The sequence below is a fragment of the Columba livia genome, chromosome 22 (genome assembly GCF_036013475.1).
Source record: "Columba livia isolate bColLiv1 breed racing homer chromosome 22, bColLiv1.pat.W.v2, whole genome shotgun sequence".
Taxonomy (NCBI): domain Eukaryota; kingdom Metazoa; phylum Chordata; class Aves; order Columbiformes; family Columbidae; genus Columba; species Columba livia.
In genome coordinates this window covers 1995869-2017976 of record NC_088623.1, presented here as the reverse complement: position 1 = coordinate 2017976, position 22108 = coordinate 1995869, and the positions used below count along the sequence as shown (strand labels likewise).

Genomic DNA, 22108 nt, shown 5'->3' with positions numbered 1-22108 from the left:
CAGTAACCTAGAGCCATCGTCATGAGGAACAGCATTGCCTCCTGGAACACGTCCCAAAGCCAGCATAAATCTAACTAATTACGTTTATAATTTTTGATCTCGTAACAGTTAACAGCGTATGTTTGTGCTTATACGTGTAATGGAGCATCACGTTAGTTTTTGTTTGAAGCCGTCAAACTCTATCTCGTCATGGCACGTTCAAAATTACGGAAAGGAAAAATATCTCTAACTACTTAGAGCAGGTTCTCTGCCCGCCCTGGGAGCCGATGGTCGTGCTTCATTGTCGCCCACCCACAGGCCATGGGGAGGACGTCTCTCCTGATGTGCTTGAAGACGTGCGCCAGAAAATCTGATCTGGATTGAAACTCTTGCGTCTGGCAGTTGGTGTCTGGGTAGCCCTTAATATCTGCATGGTGTTCACACTGCTGTCTGCCTTGGAGAACAGGGGAATTGTGCAGGGGCAAGAGGAGGTGGCTCCAGCAGGTGCTCTCGCATGCCTCGTACTCATAGAATCATAGAATTGTTTTGGTTGGAAGAGACCCTCAAGATCATCAAGTCCAACCGTTCCCCCACCCCTGGCACTGCCCCATATCCTGAGAACCTCATGTCCGTCTGTCCAACCCTCCAGGGATGGTGACTCCAGCACTGCCCTGGGCAGCCTGTTCCAATGCCCCACAGCCCTTTGGGGAAGAAATTGTTCCAAGATCCAACCTCAACCTCCCCTGGTGCAACTTGAGGCCGTTTCCTCTGCTCCTGGCGCTTGTTCCTGGGGAGCAGAGCCCGACCCCCCTGGCTCCAAGCTCCTTTCAGGCAGTTCAGAGATCAGAAGGTCTCCCCTCAGCTCCTGTTCTCCAGCTGAACCCCCCAGGTCCCTCAGCCGCTCCATCACACTTGTGCTCCAGCCCCTCACCAGCTCCGTTCCCTCCTCTCAACTCGCTCCAGCACCTCAAGGTCTTTCTTGGTGTGAGGGGCCCAAAACCACCCCCAGGATTCATGGTTTGTCCTCCCCAGGTCCCAGCACAGGGACGGTCACTGCCCTGGGCCTGCTGGCCACACCAGTGCTGGTACCAGCCAGGATGCTGGTGGCCTCTTGGCCACTGGGCACACACTGGCTCATGTTCAGCCGCTGTCACCGACACCCCTGGGACCTTTTCCAGCTGCTCTTCCCCAGCCTGCAGCGTTCATGGGGTTGTTGTGACCCAAGTGCAGGACCCGGCCCTTGGCCTTGTTGAACCTCAGACAATTGGCCTCAGCCCAATGATTCTTCCGTACTGGGTCCTTTCACCTGTCTGCTGGTCCATGTGGCACTGTGGCAAAGCCCCTGTGAAGCCGACGGTCCCAGTTCCCTGGAATTCCCGTGCAGAAAGGCGCAGTCCTGTGTTTAGGTAGTAAATCATTTATCTCCCAGATAAGTCCAGAAGGAGTGAAGAGCAGCAGCTGTATCGCCAGATGGCTAACAAGGAATTGAAGAGTAATCTGAATTTCTTTGGAAAACTGAAGTCAGATTCCCTGGCAATAAAATACCCTTTGGAAACTACCGCTGTAGGAAAAATTGTGTGTTCCAGTGATTCAAGTGCAGTGATGCTGTTTGTCCCCCTTGTCTTTAAAAGGTCACTTTTTGTTCTGGGTTTATATCCTCCCGCAGGCTTCTCATCAGAAAAAGCCTCCTATTTGGAAAGTCGTTGTTTCCCTACAAGGAGCAATGTTGTTTGGCAGAAGCTACTTCATTATTGGGTATGGCAAGATGCAGAATCCTTAAGCTGCAAAACTCCTTCCTGGCTGGGATTTCCCACCAGATTTGGTTCAGTTCACACCTTGGCACGTTTTTATTACTAGTTATAGTGGTAACTTGCACGTAGCTGATGCTGGATACTATATGGGCTGCTTTTATAGATATATATCACAGAATCCCAGAATCCCAGAATGTCAGGGGTTGGAAGGGACCTGGAAAGCTCATCCAGTGCAATCCCCCCATGGAGCAGGAACACCCAGATGAGGTTACACAGGAAGGTGTCCAGGCGGGTTGGAATGTCTGCAGAGAAGGAGACTCCACAACCCCCCTGGGCAGCCTGGGCCAGGCTCTGCCACCCTCACCGGGAACAAGTTTCTTCTCATATTTAAGTGGAAACTCCTGTGTTCCAGTTTGAACCCATTACCCCTTGTCCTATCACTGGTTGTCACCGAGAATAGCCTGGCTCCATCCTCCTGACACTCCCCCTTTCCATATTGATCCCCAGGAATGAGTCCCCCCTCAGTGTCCTCTTGTCCAGCTCCAGAGCCCCAGCTCCCTCAGCCTTTCCTCACACGGGAGATGCTCCACTCCCTCCAGCATCTTGGTGGCTGCGCTGGACTCTCTCCAGCAGTTCCCTGTCCTGCTGGAACTGAGGGGCCACAACTGGACACAATATTCCAGGTGTGGTCTCCCCAGGGCAGAGCAGAGGGGCAGGAGAACCTCTCTGACCTACTGACCACCCCCTTCTAACCCACCCCAGGTACCATTGGCCTTCCTGGCCACAAGGGCCCAGTGCTGGCTCATGGTCACCCTGCTGTCCCCAGGACCCCCAGGTCCCTTTCCCCTACGCTGCTCTCTAATAGGTCATTCCCCAACTTATACTGGAACCTGGGGTTGTTCCTGCCCAGATTCAAGACTCTACACTTGCCCTTGTTCTATTTCATTACATTTTTCCCTGCCCAGCTCTCCAGCCTGTCCAGGTCTCTGATGGCAGCACAGCTTCCAGTGTCACCACTCCTCCCAGCTTGGTGTCACCAGCAAACTTGCTGACAGTCACTCTATTCCCTCGTCCAAATCATTGATGAATATATTGAATAATATAGACCCCAGTACTGATCCTTGAGTATGTATATATATATATATATAAAAATATATATATATATATATATTTCATTGCTCTTAGATTTCACCCTCGGGCATGAACAGAACCTTCTGCACCACAGTCTGTTGAGGAAAGGCCAGAAATAGGTCTGAAGCATAATTCGATAGCAATGCGTTGCAGCTCGAGGATATTGCTTTGTGTCAGCCGTTTCCACAGCTGCGCTGACACAGAGGTTTTACAGCCTGGAATGCACAATCCGATGAATTCAGATAAAAAGCAAAATGCATCATGACTCTGTTGCGAGTCCCCTGAGATTTCTGGTTCTCTACGTCAGATTTTGGAAAGTCCCTTAGCTTGAAATAGCTGCGTTTGCATCTGGTTCTTATATTCGCGTTTGCTTTCTCGTTCCCCTGTTAATATCTGCACATTTCTGCGACATTCCTCTTGTTTGTGCTGCTTCATCCTTTGCAAGAACGCTGGATCAGAAGGGGAACCTGTCAGTGAACACTTGCAGAGTCCAACTGCCGAGCAGCTTCAACTGGAAAATATTATGTTCTAACACTGCTTTATCCTTAATGGTCATAACTGGATGAAATCACTGGATTTTTGGCGTGAGTGATGCTCTAAGCTGGACTTCTGAGTGGACACTGGAAAGTAACTCTCCCAATTTTCTCATGCTGCTTTTTTTGGACAAAGTACAGTATTGAACTTGGGAAAGCAGCCTGGCTGTGACAAGACAGAGCCGGGGTTTGCGTGGACATGAAGGGCAACAAAGATGCTGAAGGGAGTGGAGCATCTCCCGTGTGAGGAAAGGCTGAGGGAGCTGGGGCTCTGGAGCTGGACAAGAGGAGACTGAGGGGGGACTCATTCATGTTTACAGATATCTAAAGGGGGAGTGTCAGGAGGATGGAGCCAGGCTCTTCTCGGTGACAACCAGTGATAGGACAAGGGGCAATGGGTGCAAACTGGAACACAGGAGGTTCCACTTAAATTTGAGAAGAAACTTGTTCCTGGTGAGGGTGGCAGAGCCTGGCCCAGGCTGCCCAGGGGGTTGTGGAGTCTCCTTCTGTGCAGACATTCCAACCCGCCTGGACACCTTCCTGTGTAACCTCATCTGGGTGTTCCTGCTCCATGGGGGGATTGCACTGCATGAGCTTTCCAGGGCCCTTCCAACCCCTGACACTCTGGGATTCTGTGATGAAGCGAGTGATCTGTAGACAGCGCTCGTCCCACGCTGTGCGGACGTGGGGAGGGTTACGGCTTGAAAACCCGCAGGGCTGGGGCTGCTCCAGGCCTGGGGTTTTGTGACCGTGGCTGCATTTACGGCCTTGAATGGAACTGAATCTGAGGTCTCGCAGACATTTATTTTTGGCAAAGCGGTGATGGCCACAGATGTGGCTCTGGTGCTGCAGCCTTGGCTTATTGTCACCAATCCATTTCTGTAACCTCTCCCCATCATCCCTTGTGGGAATGATGGGCTTAAGATAATTATATCCTTCTCCTGCTTCTCCAAGCTCTGCTTTCAATTCAGTTCTCAGCTTCTGAAGTTAAGGAGGTCCGCTGAGGTGTCGGTGAACCCTTATTGTGCCATTCGAAATGCTGGATTTCAAGGCATTTTGTCCAAAAACTCACTTCTGCTCCACAGAACTTGTCTCCTACATGCAGAATTTGACACTTAGAGGTGCTGAAGTGACATTTCTGTGAGTGGTGCTTTCTAAACTCTAGGTTTCTAAATTTTAGGTTTCGAATGTGCTGTTCTCAGCCCACACTAAAATTATCTGCTTCTGCTGCTTAACGCTAATCCAGGTATGAGTATCGCTCCCAGCATTTTTATGATAAATGTAGTGATGGGAATAAGAAGAATGATGCTGTAGGTGCAGTTCTAGACCGTCAGCTGCTGCGTGTGCGTTTGGGAGAAGAGGGAAAGCCTGTCGTTCCGAGTCGACCCGTAAGGGCAGATGTGCTGCGGGGAGCCCCGCTCAGCGCACTGCAGAGGAAAAGCCTCTTCACTCGCCGGTTTTATTCCATTTATGGCAAACTGCTGCAGTGCCTTCGCATCACGTTCACAACACAGCTTATTGCCTGGCCAGTAATCCCGTCGCTACGGCCCTTCAGCCTCCTGTTGCCGAACATAACCTTTTTCAGTTCTAAATAAACCCCGCGGCGCTGTAATTGAACCTGTTAAAGCTTGCATATGATTTTAAAGAGATTTATTTACAGTGGTTTAAAGTGGTTTTTATATAGCGAGTCTTTTCAATCAACTTTTCATTACCCACAGTAATAGTGGGTTGGGTATTACACTGAATGCAGCTGCTGCAGCTTTGACCCTGAGTTGTCCCGTGTAACAGCAGCTGCTCTGGATTCTTACAGTGTATTTGCAAACCGGATTGCAATTCCCAGGTAATGGAGAGTGAGCTGTGGAAAAAAGAATGGGGTTTATTACAGCTTTTAAAGGTTGGCTTTCCGTTTCATCCCCTGGGTTAAGTACCAGTGCCGCTAATTCGGAATCAACTCATTATGTGCTGAAATGAACAGTTTCTCTACAGAAGCAGCAGAAGGTGATGGGTACAGTGAATAAAGGTGTGAGAGCAGGAGGTTTAACAAGACTCAGCGTTTTCTTTGTATGGGAATTGTTGGTAATTCTTTAGCGCCTTTTCAGCGCAAGACCCCATGTAGAAGAAGGAACAAGAGGTGTCCAGCGACCGGTGCAGTGATGTGCTGTAACCTTTCGTCTGCTCTGGAGCTCTGCACGTTGAAACAAAACGGTATTTCTGGCTTGTTGGACCCAATCTCAGGTTGACCACAGGGTTTTCTTTGCAAATAGCAACACTTGGCTTCAGTTTGGACATAGTGGGAGCAAGTGCAAGGCAAGTAAACACTCTTCCAGGGACAAAGCAGTGGCACGTTTAGTCTGTGCAAAGATGCACAATGTTTAGGGCTTAAATAATCACAAATATAGGACATCCTGAGGTGAAGGGAATCATAGGACTGGTTAAACTTTGCCTATAGTAGTTAGAAAGGGGAGGTGCAGTCCTCTTACACTATGGATTTCAGTTTTGTATGTCAATCCAGTAACATAAAAGCAATAGGAAATCTAATCTTGACTCTGTTCTCTGCAGCTCATGTCAATAGTTAATGGCTTTTTCATGTTTAAACTGAGATTCTGTGGGTTTTTCACGGAACTACTTTAGACCCAGAACAATTATTTTATGGACATTTAATGGCTTTTGGAAATGACCGCTAGGGCGGTTTATTTTGCTCCGAGAAGTGTCATGAGAATATAAATGCGTCTTGAGAATTGATTTAAGTATTGCATAAAATATGAATTACAGATTTCGGTGTTTCCGCGGACTGGAACACGACTCAACACACGAACTGCACACTGGAAATGCAGAACTCAGGGCTGTGAATTCCTAATAGAACGCAAAGAGCTGAGCTCTGTGGCGGGAGGAGGCACCAGCGGGTCGGGGGCTGCGTTGAGCAATGAGCACAGTTCTCTGCTGCTCAAAGACAAGTGAGCAAAATGTCCTCAGCAGCGGGTCAAAGGAAAACATGAAGCGTGTTGCCGCCCTCTCCCTCTTGCTGCTCGTCCAGCTGGGCTATAATTCGCATCTCGTGTCCCTGCAGTGCAGCCCCGTTGTTCTTGCATCACTAGGCCCAACACAGGGTGACTAGAAGGGTTGTGAGACCCCGTCCTCCGACCCTGAGTGTGTCACCAAATCATACAGTGTCCTGAGCGGAAGGCACCGATGAGGATCGTGGAGTCCAGCTCCTGTCCCTGCACAGGACACCCCACAGGTCACCCCGTGTGTCTGAGGACGTTGTCCAGTCTCTTCTTGAACACTGTCAGGTTGGGCCGTGACACCTCCCTGGGGAGCCTGTTCAGTGTCCAGCACCTCTGGGGGAAGAACCTTTTCCTCATGTCCCACTGACCCTCCCTGGCACATCTTCTGCCATTCCCTGGGCTCTGTCACTGTCACAGAGCAGAGCTCACCCTGCCCCTCCTGCTCCTGCTGAGGAACCTGCAGCCCATGAGCTCTGCCCTCAGTCTGCTCTGCTCCAGCTGAACAAACCCAGGGGCTGCAGCCGCTGCTCATCCGGCTTCCCCTCCAAACCTTCACCAGCTTCGCAGCCTCCTCTGGACACTCCAGTAGCTTTATCTCCTTTTCTCCTGTGTCCCCCGCCCTGCCCGGCTGGCCATGCAGCGGCTGGGGGGCTGTGGGCATGACGGGCCCTGCCTGGGTTCCATTGCACAGAGGTGGCCGAGCAGGCCCCGGGGGCCAGTGTGGGGTGTGCGGGGTGTCCTGGGGCTGTGTGACCCCAGGTCATGTCTTCAGCCTTGGCTGCTGTGTCTGGAGACACCAAAGTGCTCTCAGCTCGTGTCTGCTTGGGGAGATGGGAGGTTTGGCTGTGATGAAAGGAGCCAGCAAGATGGGAGGTAATTCAGTGATGTATGAGAGTGTGGTAAAGCTGATGTGGAAAATGACAGCTGGGACTCTGAGAAGATACTTTGGGGGTAGTTTGTTCCAAAAATACCAACTTCTCTCCTTCATCCTTCAAGTTTTATGACAATTCAGGTCTCCCAAGAGGGCTTTTCCTTCCCTTCCCTTCTCCTGTGCACTCCCGTCACCCGCAGCATCACTCCAGAGCTCTGCCTTTAACTCCCAGCTTCGGGTCCCATTTTTGTCTCCTGCAGGTTGGAAAATGACAGCTCTGCTTAAATTTACTTCAGCAGCGTCGCTTTCCATAGGGGAAGATTTTCAGCACAGATAAAAGAGTTGTTTGTGGTTTTCCCTTCTAATATTTCGCTCAGGGCTTGGTCCTTTTTCTGATATGTTGTTTTTGTTGGATCTCCTCTCTAATTAAACAAATTGGGTATGAACACAGGTGTCATTAATGAAGGAAAGGAGAGGACAGCGATCTCAAAGGAAAAAGATGTCTGAAAAGCGTGATCATAGTAAAGACTGTTGCTCTAAGTGTAGGTAATACACTATTTCATATAAGTATAGGAAATATACTGTGCTATAGTACAGTTGAGCTGCTGTACTCAGAGATGGGAAGAAACTTGAACATGATGTTGCACAAAGTTTCTGGTGGTTGTGAAAGTGCTCACGGATGATATTTATTTTTGCAAGTCTTTCCGGTAGCTGCATAAATATCCCTGAGCAAATAAGCAGCAGCACAGCCACAGCGCAGCCCGGCTGCCGGTTCCTACTGCGGAACACCCGTAACAGACACAAACAGGCAGAGCTACACCGTGACCTTGAGTATTACAACCATCAGGACAGCAGCGCTGCAAAGGCAGAGTCGGGTTTCATACCTACACAGGGGAAAACTTGAAAGGAAATGGTACAAAAAGCAGGAAGAAACCCGTGAATTAGGCACCTTTGTTGGAATCATGATGAAAGGCGGCGTGTTTTGCCATATTGCATCTCGTTCTGCTGCCTTTCTCCTGGCTAATAAGGATACTCATTCTCATGCCACCCCTTCTCTTTAAAATGAGTTATTGTCCACCGAGGTGCGTTTTGTCAATCTGTGAGACATCTGCACTCGATGACTAATTAACTTTTAATTAGTAGGGAATAGAAGGCTCGAGGTTTGTTTTGTTTTGAGGCTCGGGCTGCGAGTTCTGCACTGAAATGTTGATTTTGGAGCTTTCCCACCCCTCCCCAGCAGAAACGTGACCATGGAGGGACACGGCAACGGCTCGTTTAGGACTGGACGGGAGGGGAAGCAAAACCCTTCAATTTAGACCTGCTTAACCCCACCTCGGTGACTAAGCTGGGCTTTGTCAGCCTTGTAATTGTGATTGTGACACCCCCGTCCGCTGGCGGCCACACGGGTTAGCCCAGTTTCACTTGCTGTTTTGAAACCCCAGAAACTGAGACTAGCGCGAAAGGGTCTATAAATACACATTTCCAATGTGCGAGTTACTTTGTTGTCGCTGTATGGCCGAGTCGGGCGCTGGGAGAGGTGGCGGGTGATGAGGGCGGCAGATGGAGGATGGATGGATCAAGGTCCTGCCACGGTGTCCCCAAGCAGCGGGGTGCCTGTCACTGCTGCCGCGTGTCTGCACTTCATTTCCATACCTTTAACAGGGAATAAAGAAATATTGCCAGGCAGAATCAGACTTTCTTTTTCCACTCCTGCATTCAGTGGATAATGAATCCTCTCCTTCTTCTCTAGGAGGGATCAAGTAGAAACATGATCGCAAAGTGACTTGCCTAGAGAAGGGCAGTCCAGCAGCCTGGTTTCCCGTTCCCTGTGATGCTGCATCGCCCCTGGGCAGTGGAGATGCTGGATGATGGGGGAAACTTCCCCGACTAACAGAGAATCCCAGGCTGGTTGGGTTGCAGGAGCTCTGTAGATCCCCAGCCCAGCCCTGCTCACGCAGGGTCACCGAGCAGATCACACAGGTGGGTCCAGGTGGGTTTGAATGTCTCAGAGCAGGAGACTCCACACCCGCTCTGGGCAGCCTGGGCCAGGCTCTGGCACCTCCCAGCAAACAAGTTTCTGCTCATGTTCAGATGGAGCCTCCTGTGTTTCAGTCTGTGCCCGTTGCCCCTCACCCTGGCGTTGGGCACCACTGAACAGAGTCTGGTCCATCCTCTGACACCCACCCTGAGATATTGATCCCATTGATCAGATCCCTCTCAGCTTCTCTTCTCCAGCTCAACAGCCCCAGCTCTCTCAGTGTTTCCTCATCAGAAAGACGCTCCAGACCCCCCGGCATCTCTGTGTCCCTCCCTGGACTCTCTCCAGTAATTCCATGTCCTTCTTGAACTGGGGAGCCCAGAACTGGACCCAGTACTCTAGTACTGTATGCCAGTAAGATTAACTTGGTTACCAAGCAGTGTGCAGTAAAGGGGCAATATTTCAGATCAACAGAGAGATGTCCAAGTGTAGTAATACTCTTAAAATATTTTTATAGAGATATTCTTCTGCACTTGCTGGGAGATGTCTCATGCTGAAGCAGCTGGTGGGGCTGGAGCAGAATGTGCAGCGAGACGGGTGAACCCCAGCACTGGTCAGCAGGAGTTGGGGTGGGAGTGAATGAGCCTGGACGAGGCCACATCCTTCATACTGGACCAGTTCATTAACACTGCCTTATCATAACTGATCCAGTGCAGGTGCCTGGGCTGATGCTTTTCCAGCAAAGGAAAATGTAGATTTGCAGCGTTATGGTTGCAAGACTCTATTTAGTGTATGAGACCTATCAAATCAGCGCTCCCGCTGTGTGATTGACGGCGTTTTTCAAATGAACGTCCCGTGTGCTTGTTCAGATGGGACACGCGGGACACCCACTTTGCAACGGCAGCTGAGGTTCGATCAGAGCAGTACCCGCTCTCCCCACCCTTTGTCCCTTCTTCCCAGCTCCTCTCCCTCCTCCTCGATCCCAAACACTCCTTTGGGTGAGAACACATTACACAAGCTCCGCGGCGCCTTCTCGCAGCTCCAAACAAAAATCCTGTTGTTCTGCATGAGCGTGGCCTCCCTTTAATGGTATGAACTGCTCCGTGTCCTTTACAATATCTCCCTTTGTCACCGCCGCGAAACGCCTGCTGGAATTTAAGCTTTGCGAAGTGCCGTCGACTCGCTCCGACCTCCCGCTCGCAGCCTTGGGAGCTTGCAAGTTGTTTTCTTTGCCCCTCCACCCCGCTCCTCTTTTCTTTTTGTCCTTTTTTCCCTACAAGTAGCAGCCCAAATCCCAAGCTGAAAGTGAATCGCTGCTGCTGGCCGCCCTCCAGCATTCCTGGCGGAGCGAGTCAGGATCTGGAATGTCAGAGGCAGTGCTGGGGAGGGCCGGGGCCGGCAGCGCATGGGGAACGAAGCGGCGCCCGAGAGGAGGAGGAGGACGGAACAAAACACAACTTCTTCTGGACTGCCCCTTTCCAAAGCAGCGTTTGTTCCTGATTTATGCTTTCGCCTCTCGCTTAAAGCATGCAGCTCTGCGCAGCGACGGCAGAGAGCTCGCAGCAGCGCTCCGCACTGAAACAGGTTTTCTTTCTCTTTTGGCAAAAGTGTCGTGTCTAGATAAACCCAGCTGGTTTTCCAGCTCTCTCTCTCGAGGCAGGAGGTTTTACCGCCGGCAGTTTTGGGGGGAGATCGCTCTGGGCTTGCGGCGTACGCTCCGGACCGGGGGAGATGTCCTTTTGCGGAGAAGTTGGGCTGGGGCCTGGCCGGTGATGCTGGCACGGAGCAACGCCCGGCGCTGGAGCACAGCGAGTCCTCACTGCCTTCTCCTCTGCTTGGACAAGCAACATTGTGGAGCCTCAGCTTTCCCCGCGGCAGATTAACGCCTAAAATTATACACCCTAAACAGCAGGGTTTAATTACCAGAGCTGTGAATAGTTTAATTAGTTTGTTCTGACCTTGGAAGAAGGAGCTGCCCAGCACCGTAGAGCACCAGGAGAGCAAGACTTGCTTCCCAGAGGCCATGTCGTCCTTGTACACCAGGAGTAAAGAATACACTCGCAGCAGGAAGGCTCAGTCAGATTCACCCCCGTCTTCTCCTTCCCCGATCGCAAAGACACTCAGAGTAAGCAGCTTTTTCCTTTCTGTATTACACGGCACGTGCTCCGAGCGGAGACCGGTGGCGGCGGTTTGTTGTCTTCCCTCGGAGACACGGGGCTGTGGTTTGCTTTGGAAAGAGGATGGTTTGAAAGGAACTTGGGAAGGTGCCTCTGCAGCAACAGGTTCTCTGCCAGAGCCTTGGCGCTGGGATTATTCACAGTGAGGGCTGCAGGGAGCTGCCGTGGTGGTCGTTTCCCCCCTATCTCACAGAAACATCGCTCTCCTGCTCGGCTCTTGCCGGCCAAAAACCTCACCCGTGAAAATGAGGCAAAACCTGACCAGCTCGTTAAACTGCGCTCTTTCCATAAATATTGCCGCTGAAACATTTGCCGTCCAGCTTGCAGCCTCGGGGCTGTGCTGACCCGTGATATAGCTTAATCATTTCAACAAGAATGTTAAAAACCACCTGTAGCAGGAAAGGAGTCGAGGTAGGGAACCAGTCCTCCCCAAACCAGAGCTGGTGTCCCCATCCACCAATGTGCCTGAAAGTTGGGAATGTTTCATAACAGTGTTGCTAACAGCTCCGGAGTCATGTGAAGGGCTATCGGGGACTCTGGGTCCGTATCGTTACACGGGCAGTCTCTTCGCCGTCAAGAAATATTATCATGCCAGAGTCAAAGCCTGGAGGAATTAGTTTTAAAAAGGCAGGCTAATTTTAGAAGTAAGCATTAAATTAATCTGAGCGCTGGTGTTTGCTCAAATCAGATACGTATTGTCTGCTCCTTTTGAAGTGACAGATCTTGGGCTGGAAAAAGCGTAGCCTACAATCTGTAGAAAGGGTTTTAACCCTCTGCTGTGGTGTTAGTGGAAACAGTCCCTGACCTCGGGGGCTTCAGCCTCCGCAGTGTTCGTGGCTGCTGGTTGTCCCTGTTAACCATTGAACCCAGCGCCGTGAGGCTGCGCTTTCCCCCCATCTGCAGTCGGGACGTCTCTGGGGAGCTTCTGGAGAAGCTAAAACTTGGTGCTTAGACTTTCTTCATCAGTTTGTCCAGCCGTGCTGACCATTCCTCAGGAAATGGCCGCAGGATTGCTAACCAGCTTAATAGCAGCTGGGGAACCTTTCAGATGTGTTCTTCGTCCTAGAGTAAAGCTGGAAATGTTTTAATTCCTTTCAAAAGCGGAGCTTTTTAAAGTCAGCGTGCACAGACTGACTCATTTGCTCCCCCTTATGCATCTGGGCACGGAGACAAGTGACAAATGTCTCGCAAGAGCTGTGCCCGCGGTGTGTGCCCGTCTGCTTGGTGCAAACCCCCTGGAGATGCTGGTTTGTCTGCGTGGGCAGCAGCGATGGGGTTGCAGGATTCGGGGCCCTGGGGGTGCTGCAGGAGGTGGGGGGAGCTCCGGGGAGGCAGCAGTTGGGTGCAGAAAGGTGCCGGGTGGGGACGGGAGGGCTGGAGAAGAGCTGCCCTCAGCTTCTTGTGCGTTTTGGAGAAGGCAAACACGTGAGCAGAGATCTCGGTGGTTCTTGCAGTGGCGATGGCGGAGAAGCCGGGTCGGAGCGCAGCGGCGTCGGCTCTCGTGTCAGGATAGTGGTGGAAATAGCCCATGCCTTAAAAGGGTAATTAGGGAAGGATTTACTTCAGGCTAAAACAAAGTATCCCAGTTAACTCTTTTCTCCAAGACAGCTTAACTCTGCTGTGACTACGGATTTGTCCCATGTATGCGTTCTCCCCTGTCCCCACCGTCACGGCGCCCCGTGCCGCAGGCTGCCACCCGCCTTAATAAAACAGGCAGAGACGTGATATCTCGGAGTCTTTTCTCTTTCCACCCAGCCAAGATCGATCCCAGCAGACCTGTGGGCTCTAAACGTTCCCAGCTGCGCAGGGGTGAAGACACACGAGCAGGCGAGGAGCCTCACGCGTGGTACAGATGGGGAACAAAACCCCGTAGAGAACCAGACGAGGCAAAGAAGGTTTTACTTATTAAGGTATTGGTGCCAAACAGCTGCATCAAGTGCTGTTTGCAGAGCAGTTTGCTACAGCATTCCCTGCGGTGCCTGCCCTGCTTGCAGCGTTCCTCCTTAGGTGTTATGATAATATTGCTTGTGGTTTTTCCCCCTTTAATTGCTGGGATCTCCCCAAACGTGCCGCTGGGGAGGGCGAGCGCTTTGCCATGAACGTGTACAAGTCCCAAAAAAGCGACATCCTTGACCAGGTGGGAGCGAAAGGCATGGAGGGGACATTCTGGTGAGAACGGGGTGCTGGTGTGTGACCCCTCCACGTGCAACACCAGCACGTGCTGTCACCCCTGCGAGCCAAGATACCACGTTTCTTGTGTCACACCAGAACAGCCCAGAATTATAGTCACCAATTCAAAAAGAGCCAAGTGAATCCTTTTAAGTCACCCAGGGTGAACGTTGCGAGCTCCACCTTGTTGCTAGCAAGTGGAAACTCAAATCCCCTGGTGGAAATCAACTCAGATTGTCCCGTTATTTGGCAAAAACTACTGTTTTTGTGGCTGTGGGTCCCTTTGCATCACAAGTTGCACCGGACTGTTGAAGCTCACGGCTTCTCGTCCTCAAAATAATAATCACATAATTCCTCGGGTGGAACAGGCAACCCACGGTATGAAACCTATTGTGCATGAGTTACCAAATAAATGGAGGGATTGAAAGCATGAGGATGAATCCTGTTTATGCTGAGCCAGTTGTTTTTCCATAGGAAATACCCTGTAGTTTGTATTTAGGCTCATCCATCTGTTCACTGTGGTTAATCACAAGCCTTGCATTTCTCTGTGGAATATCACAGAATCACAGAATCAGGGGTTGGAAGGGACCTGGAAAGCTCATCCAGTGCAATCCCCCCATGGAGCAGGAACACCCAGATGAGGTTACACAGGAAGGTGTCCAGGCGGGTTGGAATGTCTGCACAGAAGGAGACTCCACAACCCCCTGGGCAGCCTGGGCCAGGCTCTGCCACCCTCACCCCGAACAAGTTTCTTCTCAGATTTAAGTGGAACCTCCTGTGTTCCAGTTTGCACCCATTGCCCCTTGTCCTGTCACTGGTTGTCACCAAGAAGAGCCTGGCTCCATCCTCCTGACACTCCCCCTTTCCATATTGATCCCCATGAATGAGTCACCCCTCAGTCTCCTCTTGTCCAGCTCCAGAGCCCCAGCTCCCTCAGCCTTTCCTCACACGGGAGATGCTCCACTCCCTTCAGCATCTTGGTGGCTGCGCTGGACTCTCTCCAGCAGTTCCCTGTCCTGCTGGAACTGAGGGGCCACAACTGGACACAAGATTCCAGGTGTGGTCTCCCCAGGGCAGAGCAGAGGGGCAGGAGAACCTCTCTGACCTACTGACCACCCCCTTCTAACCCACCCCAGGTACCACTGGCTTCCTGGCCACAAGGGCCCAGTGCTGGCTCATGGTCACCCTGCTGTCCCCAGGACCCCCAGGTCCCTTTCCCCTACACTGCTCTCTAATAGGTCATTCCCCAACTTATACTGGAACCTGGGGTTGTTCCTGCCCAGATGTAAGAGTAGGTAGGAAAATGCAGACTAAGGAGAACACCCGTTCCCAGCCTGTGGCACAGCTTGTCAACACAGTTTTTGGGTTGTTTCCCACCTCCTTCTCACCCAGCCTGCCTTTCTTTTCCAAACTGCTCTTTCTTGTCTCATCATCCAGTATTTTTCGCTGTAAAAAACACCATCAAAACTGAAAGCCCCTCCAGCTGCATGTGTGCTGTTCATTCAACATCACTCCATGGTTGTTACTTGCCCCTTGAGAGACGATACATAATTCTCACTGTTCTGGCCGTATTCACGGTTTCACTACAAGGCTTTTTCCCCTCTGATTGTTCCCTCATTAAGCCCCCGTCACTGCTTTATTACATGAGCTTTCCAGCTGAATTTTTGTCAGTAAGGACTCAGCAATAAAGTTTGAAGTGCACTCAGTGGTCTGTACGGATTGATTCCATTCTGCCTTTCACTGGCATGTCTAAAGGAGCCACACTAAGTGGAATACGGGGTGCAAAAGCATCACTTTGTATGGGCCGCGTGTTGTCACCGAATCGCTTGATATTAATACCTGAGTGTAAAAAGCAACGGTTTCCAAATTGCCGCCGAGCTGCTCTAAGCTGTGATACCATGGCAGCAAACACACATGGCCTGGGCGCGATTTGCGATGTGGACACGTACAGCTACAATCCAAAGCAAATCTTAAAGACAAAAGTCAAGTTAACGCACCCAAATGTTCGAGCTGCAGGTGCCTGGCGTGCAATTAAAACCAGCACGGTTCGGGTATTAATATTAATACATAAAAATGGTATCAAATCTTAGCGATCTCGTGATGTGACCGAACCAGATTCCTTGTAGTCGGTGAGACATGTCCAGGATTGCTGAGGCTTGGTAGAAATGATGATGAGATTAGAGCTTCAGTTGAGTTTTGAGTATCAATGTGTCTGGCAGTTTTCACTCCGTGAGCGTCTTTGCAACAGGTTATATCTGGTTCGGCTGTTGATGGTAACAGGTTTATTCTCACCTTGGGTAGACCTGTGTGAATCGTTCAGCTCGCTGTGCAAATGTGTTAGAGAATAAAGAGCATTACGAAGATGTTTCTCCGGGAAACTTTATCTTCCCGGGTTTCCATTTAGCGGCTTGAAGTCTTTCTAGCTGTGATAAAAACGATGCTGCATAGACTGAAATTGGGTCAAATAAGCTGTCTCGTGACGTTTTCTGTGTAATTTCTGGATTGCTGGCTGGTTCCGCAGTGTTTGTGGGAATGATCACCTCTTCTCCCGTTAGCCAGCAAAAAATGGGGGATATCGAAGCTTGAACTTTAAGGGAATTAACCTTAGTCTGTGTTCTTCAGCACCCTGATTTGTTTATCACTGGATATATATTCATTAGATTGGTATTAGTAAGAAATCCGTTTGGTTTCTGTTTGTTCTCTGCTTTTTTAAGCTTTCCTCTGTCAATGTCCGTATCTGGAAGCGTGTTGGGGGCTTGTAGTTGTTCTTAGGGCACCGACCGTTAGATGTTTCCTGCTGTGACTCAGGAACCGGACGATGCTCCTGTCGCCGGCTTCATCAGGTGTATAAATCAAGGGGCTGTGACCCATGGGGTGAGTGTCCCCGGTCTCCAGCTCTGCTCCCTGCCGAGGAACAGAGCGAACGGATCCAAGCCAAAGCCATATCGGGGAGTCTGGTGACGACTGGAGGGTCTGAATGGCCATGGACCATCAGAATGGGGCCCGTGGTGGAACCCTGCAGCCTCATGGAAAGCTTTGATTTTCTACCGCCTGGTGAGCGATGGGGCCTTTGGAGAAGCTGGGCGAGCAGACAGAGAGCGACCGCTTTTGGTGGCTCAGCTTTTGAAACCGTCACAGGGCAAGGAGGCCAGAAGGTCAGAGGACAGCTGGAGGTTGCAGCAGCGCAGGGACGTAGTCCGGACTGTGACAGGCATGAAGGGGGAAGAGGAAAACTTGCATTTGGGTCAGCTGGTGGCACAGTCACAAAGCCAAGCGCCTTGGCACAGCTGTGCAGGGAGGAGCTGCGGGATAGAGCGATGGGAAACTGCAGCAGCAAACCACTGCTGAGCTGGGAACCAGCGCTTGCTTCCCTTCAAGGAGCCCGCTGGAGTTTTCTTTTTCATGAAATGAATACAAACTCGTAGAAAATGCGGCTAGAAGAGACTCAAGAGCTCAATCCATCTGTTTCCACAGGCACCAGCAGCTGGACCTGAGCTGCAGCTGGTGGTCAGAGGAAAACACAGATCTTGGGGAACTGTTAGGTTGGGTTTGTTGGCTTTGTTGTTTATATAAGGAATTGTAAATTCTTTTTAATGACCCCAAATTGCGCGGTTACTATTGCAGTTCAGGGTAAGTCAGGTCCTTGGGGCAGAGATCCTCAAAGAGATGAGAAGGGGTCCTCAAAGAGATGAGAGGAGCTCCAGGTTCAGATCTGGCAGCTGGTCCTGAGCTATTTTAGACTGAAACAAATGAGGAGCGGGGAGAGAGACAGCATGAAGTGTCTTAATTTTAAACACAGGAGTGGCTTTGTGTAATACAGATGTAATCCAAGCCCTGATTGCTCCTCCATGCAGCGCTGCCATGGTGTCGCGGCTGTCGCGCAATGCCGCAGGCTGGACATGGTCACCGCATTTTGGAACATGCTTCAAGCCAGAAAGTTGGTGGGTTGGCTTTAGGCAGCTCACATCCTGGCTAGTGGCCAAACAGACTTTTAATACCCGGTAATAACACCTGAAAACGTCCTGCTGGAGCATTCACGAAGATGTCATCGCCTGGAGACCTGTGGCATTCTCATATTGAAGACATTTAGGGGCAGAAATCTCTTCTTGTGTCACATGGCTGTTCGGCTTTTGTTTCCTCATGTCTGGAGAATCACACAGAATCACAGAATCCCAGAATGTCAGGGGTTGGAAGGGACCTGGAAAGCTCATCCAGTGCAATCCCCCATGGAGCAGGAACACCCAGATGAGGTTACACAGGAAGGTGTCCAGGCGGGTTGGAATGTCTGCAGAGAAGGAGACTCCACAACCCCCCTGGGCAGCCTGGGCCAGGCTCTGCCACCCTCACCAGGAACAAGTTTCTTCTCAGATTTAAGTGGAACCTCCTGTGTTCCAGTTTGCACCCATTGCCCCTTGTCCTGTCACTGGTTGTCACCAAGAAGAGCCTGGCTCCATCCTCCTGACACTCACCCTTTGGATATCTGTAAACATGAATGAGTCCCCCCTCAGTCTCCTCTTGTCCAGCTCCAGAGCCCCAGCTCCCTCAGCCTTTCCTCACACGGGAGATGCTCCACTCCCTTCAGCATCTTGGTGGCTGCGCTGGACTCTCTCCAGCAGTTCCCTGTCCTGCTGGAACTGAGGGGCCACAGCTGGACACAATATTCCAGGTGTGGTCTCCCCAGGGCAGAGCAGAGGGGCAGGAGAACCTCTCTGACCTACTGACCACCCCCTTCTAACCCACCCCAGGTACCATTGGCTTCCTGGCCACAAGGGCCCAGTGCTGGCTCATGGTCACCCTGCTGTCCCCAGGACCCCCAGGTCCCTTTCCCCTACACTGCTCTCTAATAGGTCATTCCCCAACTTACACTGAACCTGGGGTTGTTCCTGCCCAGATTCAAGACTCTGCACTTGCCCTTGTTATATTTCATTAAATTTTTCCCTGCCCTGTTTTGTCTAAGATCGCGTCACTTTGCAAAATGAAATTTTTCACCAATAAAATCTGATCCCTTAGAAAAGAAGGCAAAACAATACAAGAGCAACAAACCCGGGTTTCTGAATTGTGGCCTTTACTAAATTAAAATACAGTCCAGCTCGACGTTGTACATGGTGAATTTGATCCCCGGGAGACAATAAACTGCAGCTGCTGCAGAGCCAAGGGGCCACGTGAGAGGTTCGGGGAATGGGGGCCCGGGCTGGCGATCACAAAAACCAGTGTACAACTGGTTCAGATGTGTCTGGGATGGCGGGAGTCAGTCCCTTACAGACGTATGTACTTGTTTCTGATTAAATACATGCCAGCCGTGCTGAAAACGATGCGATCTGTGGCAGCCGGCTGCCAAAGCCACTATTCCTTCTTGGAGAAGCTTTTAATATTATGCTTCAGTAACAGCGGTTTTTATTAAGTAAAGTATATTGATTTATAGCTTGCAAAAACCTATTTTGCATCAGGCTTTGGGGAGTTGGAGGTGATGTGGAGGTGGTTTGGCTGCGCCGGGTTATTAATCATATCAGTGGGATTTTTGTAATCCTTGCATTCACACAAACGCGAAGCGGAGCCGGAGGCAGCGCGATCCATCACGGCGGCCGAACGCTGCAGCAAACCATGGTGAAAAACCGCGTCCAACACACAGTTCAACCAGACCTCCCGTTGTTCTGCACCCACTGGAAGACAGAACACCGGAGAGGGTTTTCCTGTCTCCATCTGCCCTGCATGAGCGGAGCCACGTGGGGAAACCTGCGGAGCGACCTCACTATGGGAACTTTGGCATGGAAGTGGCCCCAAAAGCAGCTGGCTCTATTTTACATTGAATTTCTAAAACAAACAGGGCTCACCAGGAGGATATTTGCCAACGTGAGAATAAAATGTGAGAGGTTCCTAAAGCTTCCCCTCTCGGTGAAGAAGAGGGAGGACAGCACGGCTGGAGCCGGATGCTGGCATCTCGTTAAATGGTGGTTATTTAATCATGAATGTTGATCGTGGCCTCTGAAATAAAACACACCAAACTAAATTCCTGGAGAACTGTCTTAAAATAGTGCACATTTTCCTGAGGTCGGCCGCTTGGAGATAAAGAAGCATAAAATGTTCCCAAAACATCTTTTTTTTTAAAAAAACAATGTAAATAGTCGACTTTTTGTGCCTTTGCTGGGTCAGGTCCCAGCCGCAGGAGAACGCAATTGGAAGCAATTAGGCCAATTTCTGACTTGGCAAGAGCAGTGGCCGATCCCCCTTCTGGCACCGCGTCCTGGGGCTGCGTTTTATCTAAACCTTCCGCAAGGAATTTGGTTTTCATTATGCTTCACTGAACCCGGAACAGCTGTGAAAGTTTCTGAGTGTTTGAGGGAAGGCTCCTGCCCTCCACAGGCCCAGCACGTTTCTAACATCAAAACTGTGCGGCGTTCCTGGCGCTGTGCAGCATCCCAGTGAACAAAGCCTTGCTCAGTACCTGCCTGTGCCCGACCCTTGGGATGGACCAACCTCAGCACGGTTGGACTGGAGACCCAACAGAAAGCGGCTTGTGCAGGAATCATCAGTCCTGTGTGGAATCACAGAATCATTTAGGTTGGAAAAGACTCTCAAGATCATCGAGTCCAACCGTTCCCCCACCCCTGGCACTGCCCCATGTCCTGAGAACCTCATGTCCATGTCCAACCCTCCAGGGATGGTGACTCCAGCACTGCCCTGGGCAGCCTGTTCCAATGCCCCACAGCCCTTTGGGGAAGAAATTGTTCCAAGATCCAACCTCAACCTCCCCTGGCGCAACTTGAGGCCGTTTCCTCTGCTCCTGGCGCTTGTTCCTGGGGAGCAGAGCCCGACCCCCCCTGGCTCCAAGCTCCTTTCAGGCAGTTCAGAGATCAGAAGGTCTCCCCTCAGCTCCTGTTCTCCAGCTGAACCCCCCAGCTCCCTCAGCCGCTCCCATCACACTTGTGCTCCAGCCCCTCACCAGCTCCGTTCCCTTCTCTCAACTCGCTCCAGCACCTCAAGGGCTTTCTTGGCATGAGGGGCCCAAAACCACCCCCAGGATTCGAGGTTTGGCCTCCCCAGGTCCCAGCACAGGGACAGTCACTGCCCTGGGCCTGCTGGCCACACCAGTGCTGGTACCAGCCAGGATGCTGGTGGCCTCTTGGCCACTGGGCACACTGGCTCATGTTCAGCCGCTGTCACCGACACCCCCAGGGCCTTTTCCAGCTGCTCTTCCCCAGCCTGCAGCGTTCATGGGGTTGTTGTGACCCAAGTGCAGGACCCGGCCCTTGGCCTTGTTGAACCTCAGACAATTGGCCTCAGCCCAATGATCCGGCTAGTCTGGACCCCTCTGTATGGCTTTCCCACCCTCCAGCAGATCAACGCTCCCACCCAGTTGGTGTCATCCGCAAACTGACTGAGGGTTCACTCAATCTCCTCGTCCAGTTGGCTCCTTTCCTCAGGTCCCATTTCAGATACCCCATGTTTTGCCAGCCCACCTGGGCTGAATCATCTCTGACCCCATGCAGGAGGGCCGGCAAAACCACCTGGATCCCTTTGCCGTCCCCCACCACCCCCAGCACTACCTGAACGTGCTGCCCCCCATGAGATGCCCGGGAGGAACGACGATGTGATCTCTCCAGGGCCATGTCTGAGAGCTGTGCATTACCAGACACTCCTGAAAGCGCTCTGTGCTTTGAAGTTTTCCTTCCAACTCATCCCCATGGGTGTCTGGGTGCCGGGTCTGGGCTCGGTGCCGGTTTCTGAACCAGGACAGCCGCCTCCAGCACCTCGCTTTCCCTGGGGTCCTCCCTGGCCCAAACCTGCAGCGACGTGACCCTGTTTAGATCATTTCACAACTGATGCTTCCCTGGCTGCTCATGTTTCTAGTCAAACTTTGGATCCTGAGGGAAATGAAGGAGTTGGGCACAACTGACAGTCTGTTCCAAATCTGCCACGAATTAGAAAGAAAATAATGCATACGTACGGTTGACCCAGCAGTTTCCCAGCAGCATCCCCTTTCAACCTTCACAGATTGCGCAAAAAGGAAAAAATCAGGAAGGGAAAGCCCTTTCTTGCGCCAGCTCAGTCTCTAAATGCGTGTTTGGCGCCTCAGCTCGTTTCCCTCTTTTTACCCCCAACGTCTCACTCCAGAAATGAAGGAGGGAGTTTTGCTCTTCGCCTTCTGACCCTGACCCTGGAGTTGCCAGCATCACTGAGCACGTACAAGCTTCTTCACCACTTACACACACACAACGCAGTGGGCCAGCTCATTTAAATGAGTATTTTGTGGTTGCTTTAAAAGCACGGGCAGCGATGGGTTACTGAGCCGTTGGTGCATGAGCAACTGGAGCACGTGGCAAAGGGTTCCAAGGGCACTGTGGCCAAACGTGGGCCAGAACCGAGCTGGAAAGAAGCTGTTTTCTACGGAAAACGTGTCTCCAATGTGCTGTTTCAGTGTCCTCTGAAAACGTTTGCCTGTCTTTAAGCAAATAGCAGGGATGTCTCAGCCCAATTTTGCACATCGGGCTCAGCGTCCCCCCTCAGACGCCTCCC

At 51.3% G+C, this 22108-nt stretch overlaps 1 protein-coding gene across 10 annotated transcripts in view; it reads left to right on the top strand.

Annotated features, from left to right (window-relative positions):
• The window catches only part of PPP1R12B (protein phosphatase 1 regulatory subunit 12B), a 130742-nt gene that overhangs the window by 90674 nt on the left and 17960 nt on the right, over nt 1–22108 (top strand). Inside the window, exon 1 of one of the 10 annotated variants that reach the window (XM_065038277.1) lies at nt 10559–11373. The exons of the other annotated variants lie outside the window; for them this stretch is intronic. Within the exon in view, the coding sequence (XP_064894349.1) occupies nt 11272–11373 (102 nt within the window). The 5' untranslated portion in view covers nt 10559–11271. Of the gene's footprint in view, nt 1–10558; nt 11374–22108 lie in introns of those variants that run through there. 10 annotated transcript variants of the gene reach the window in all.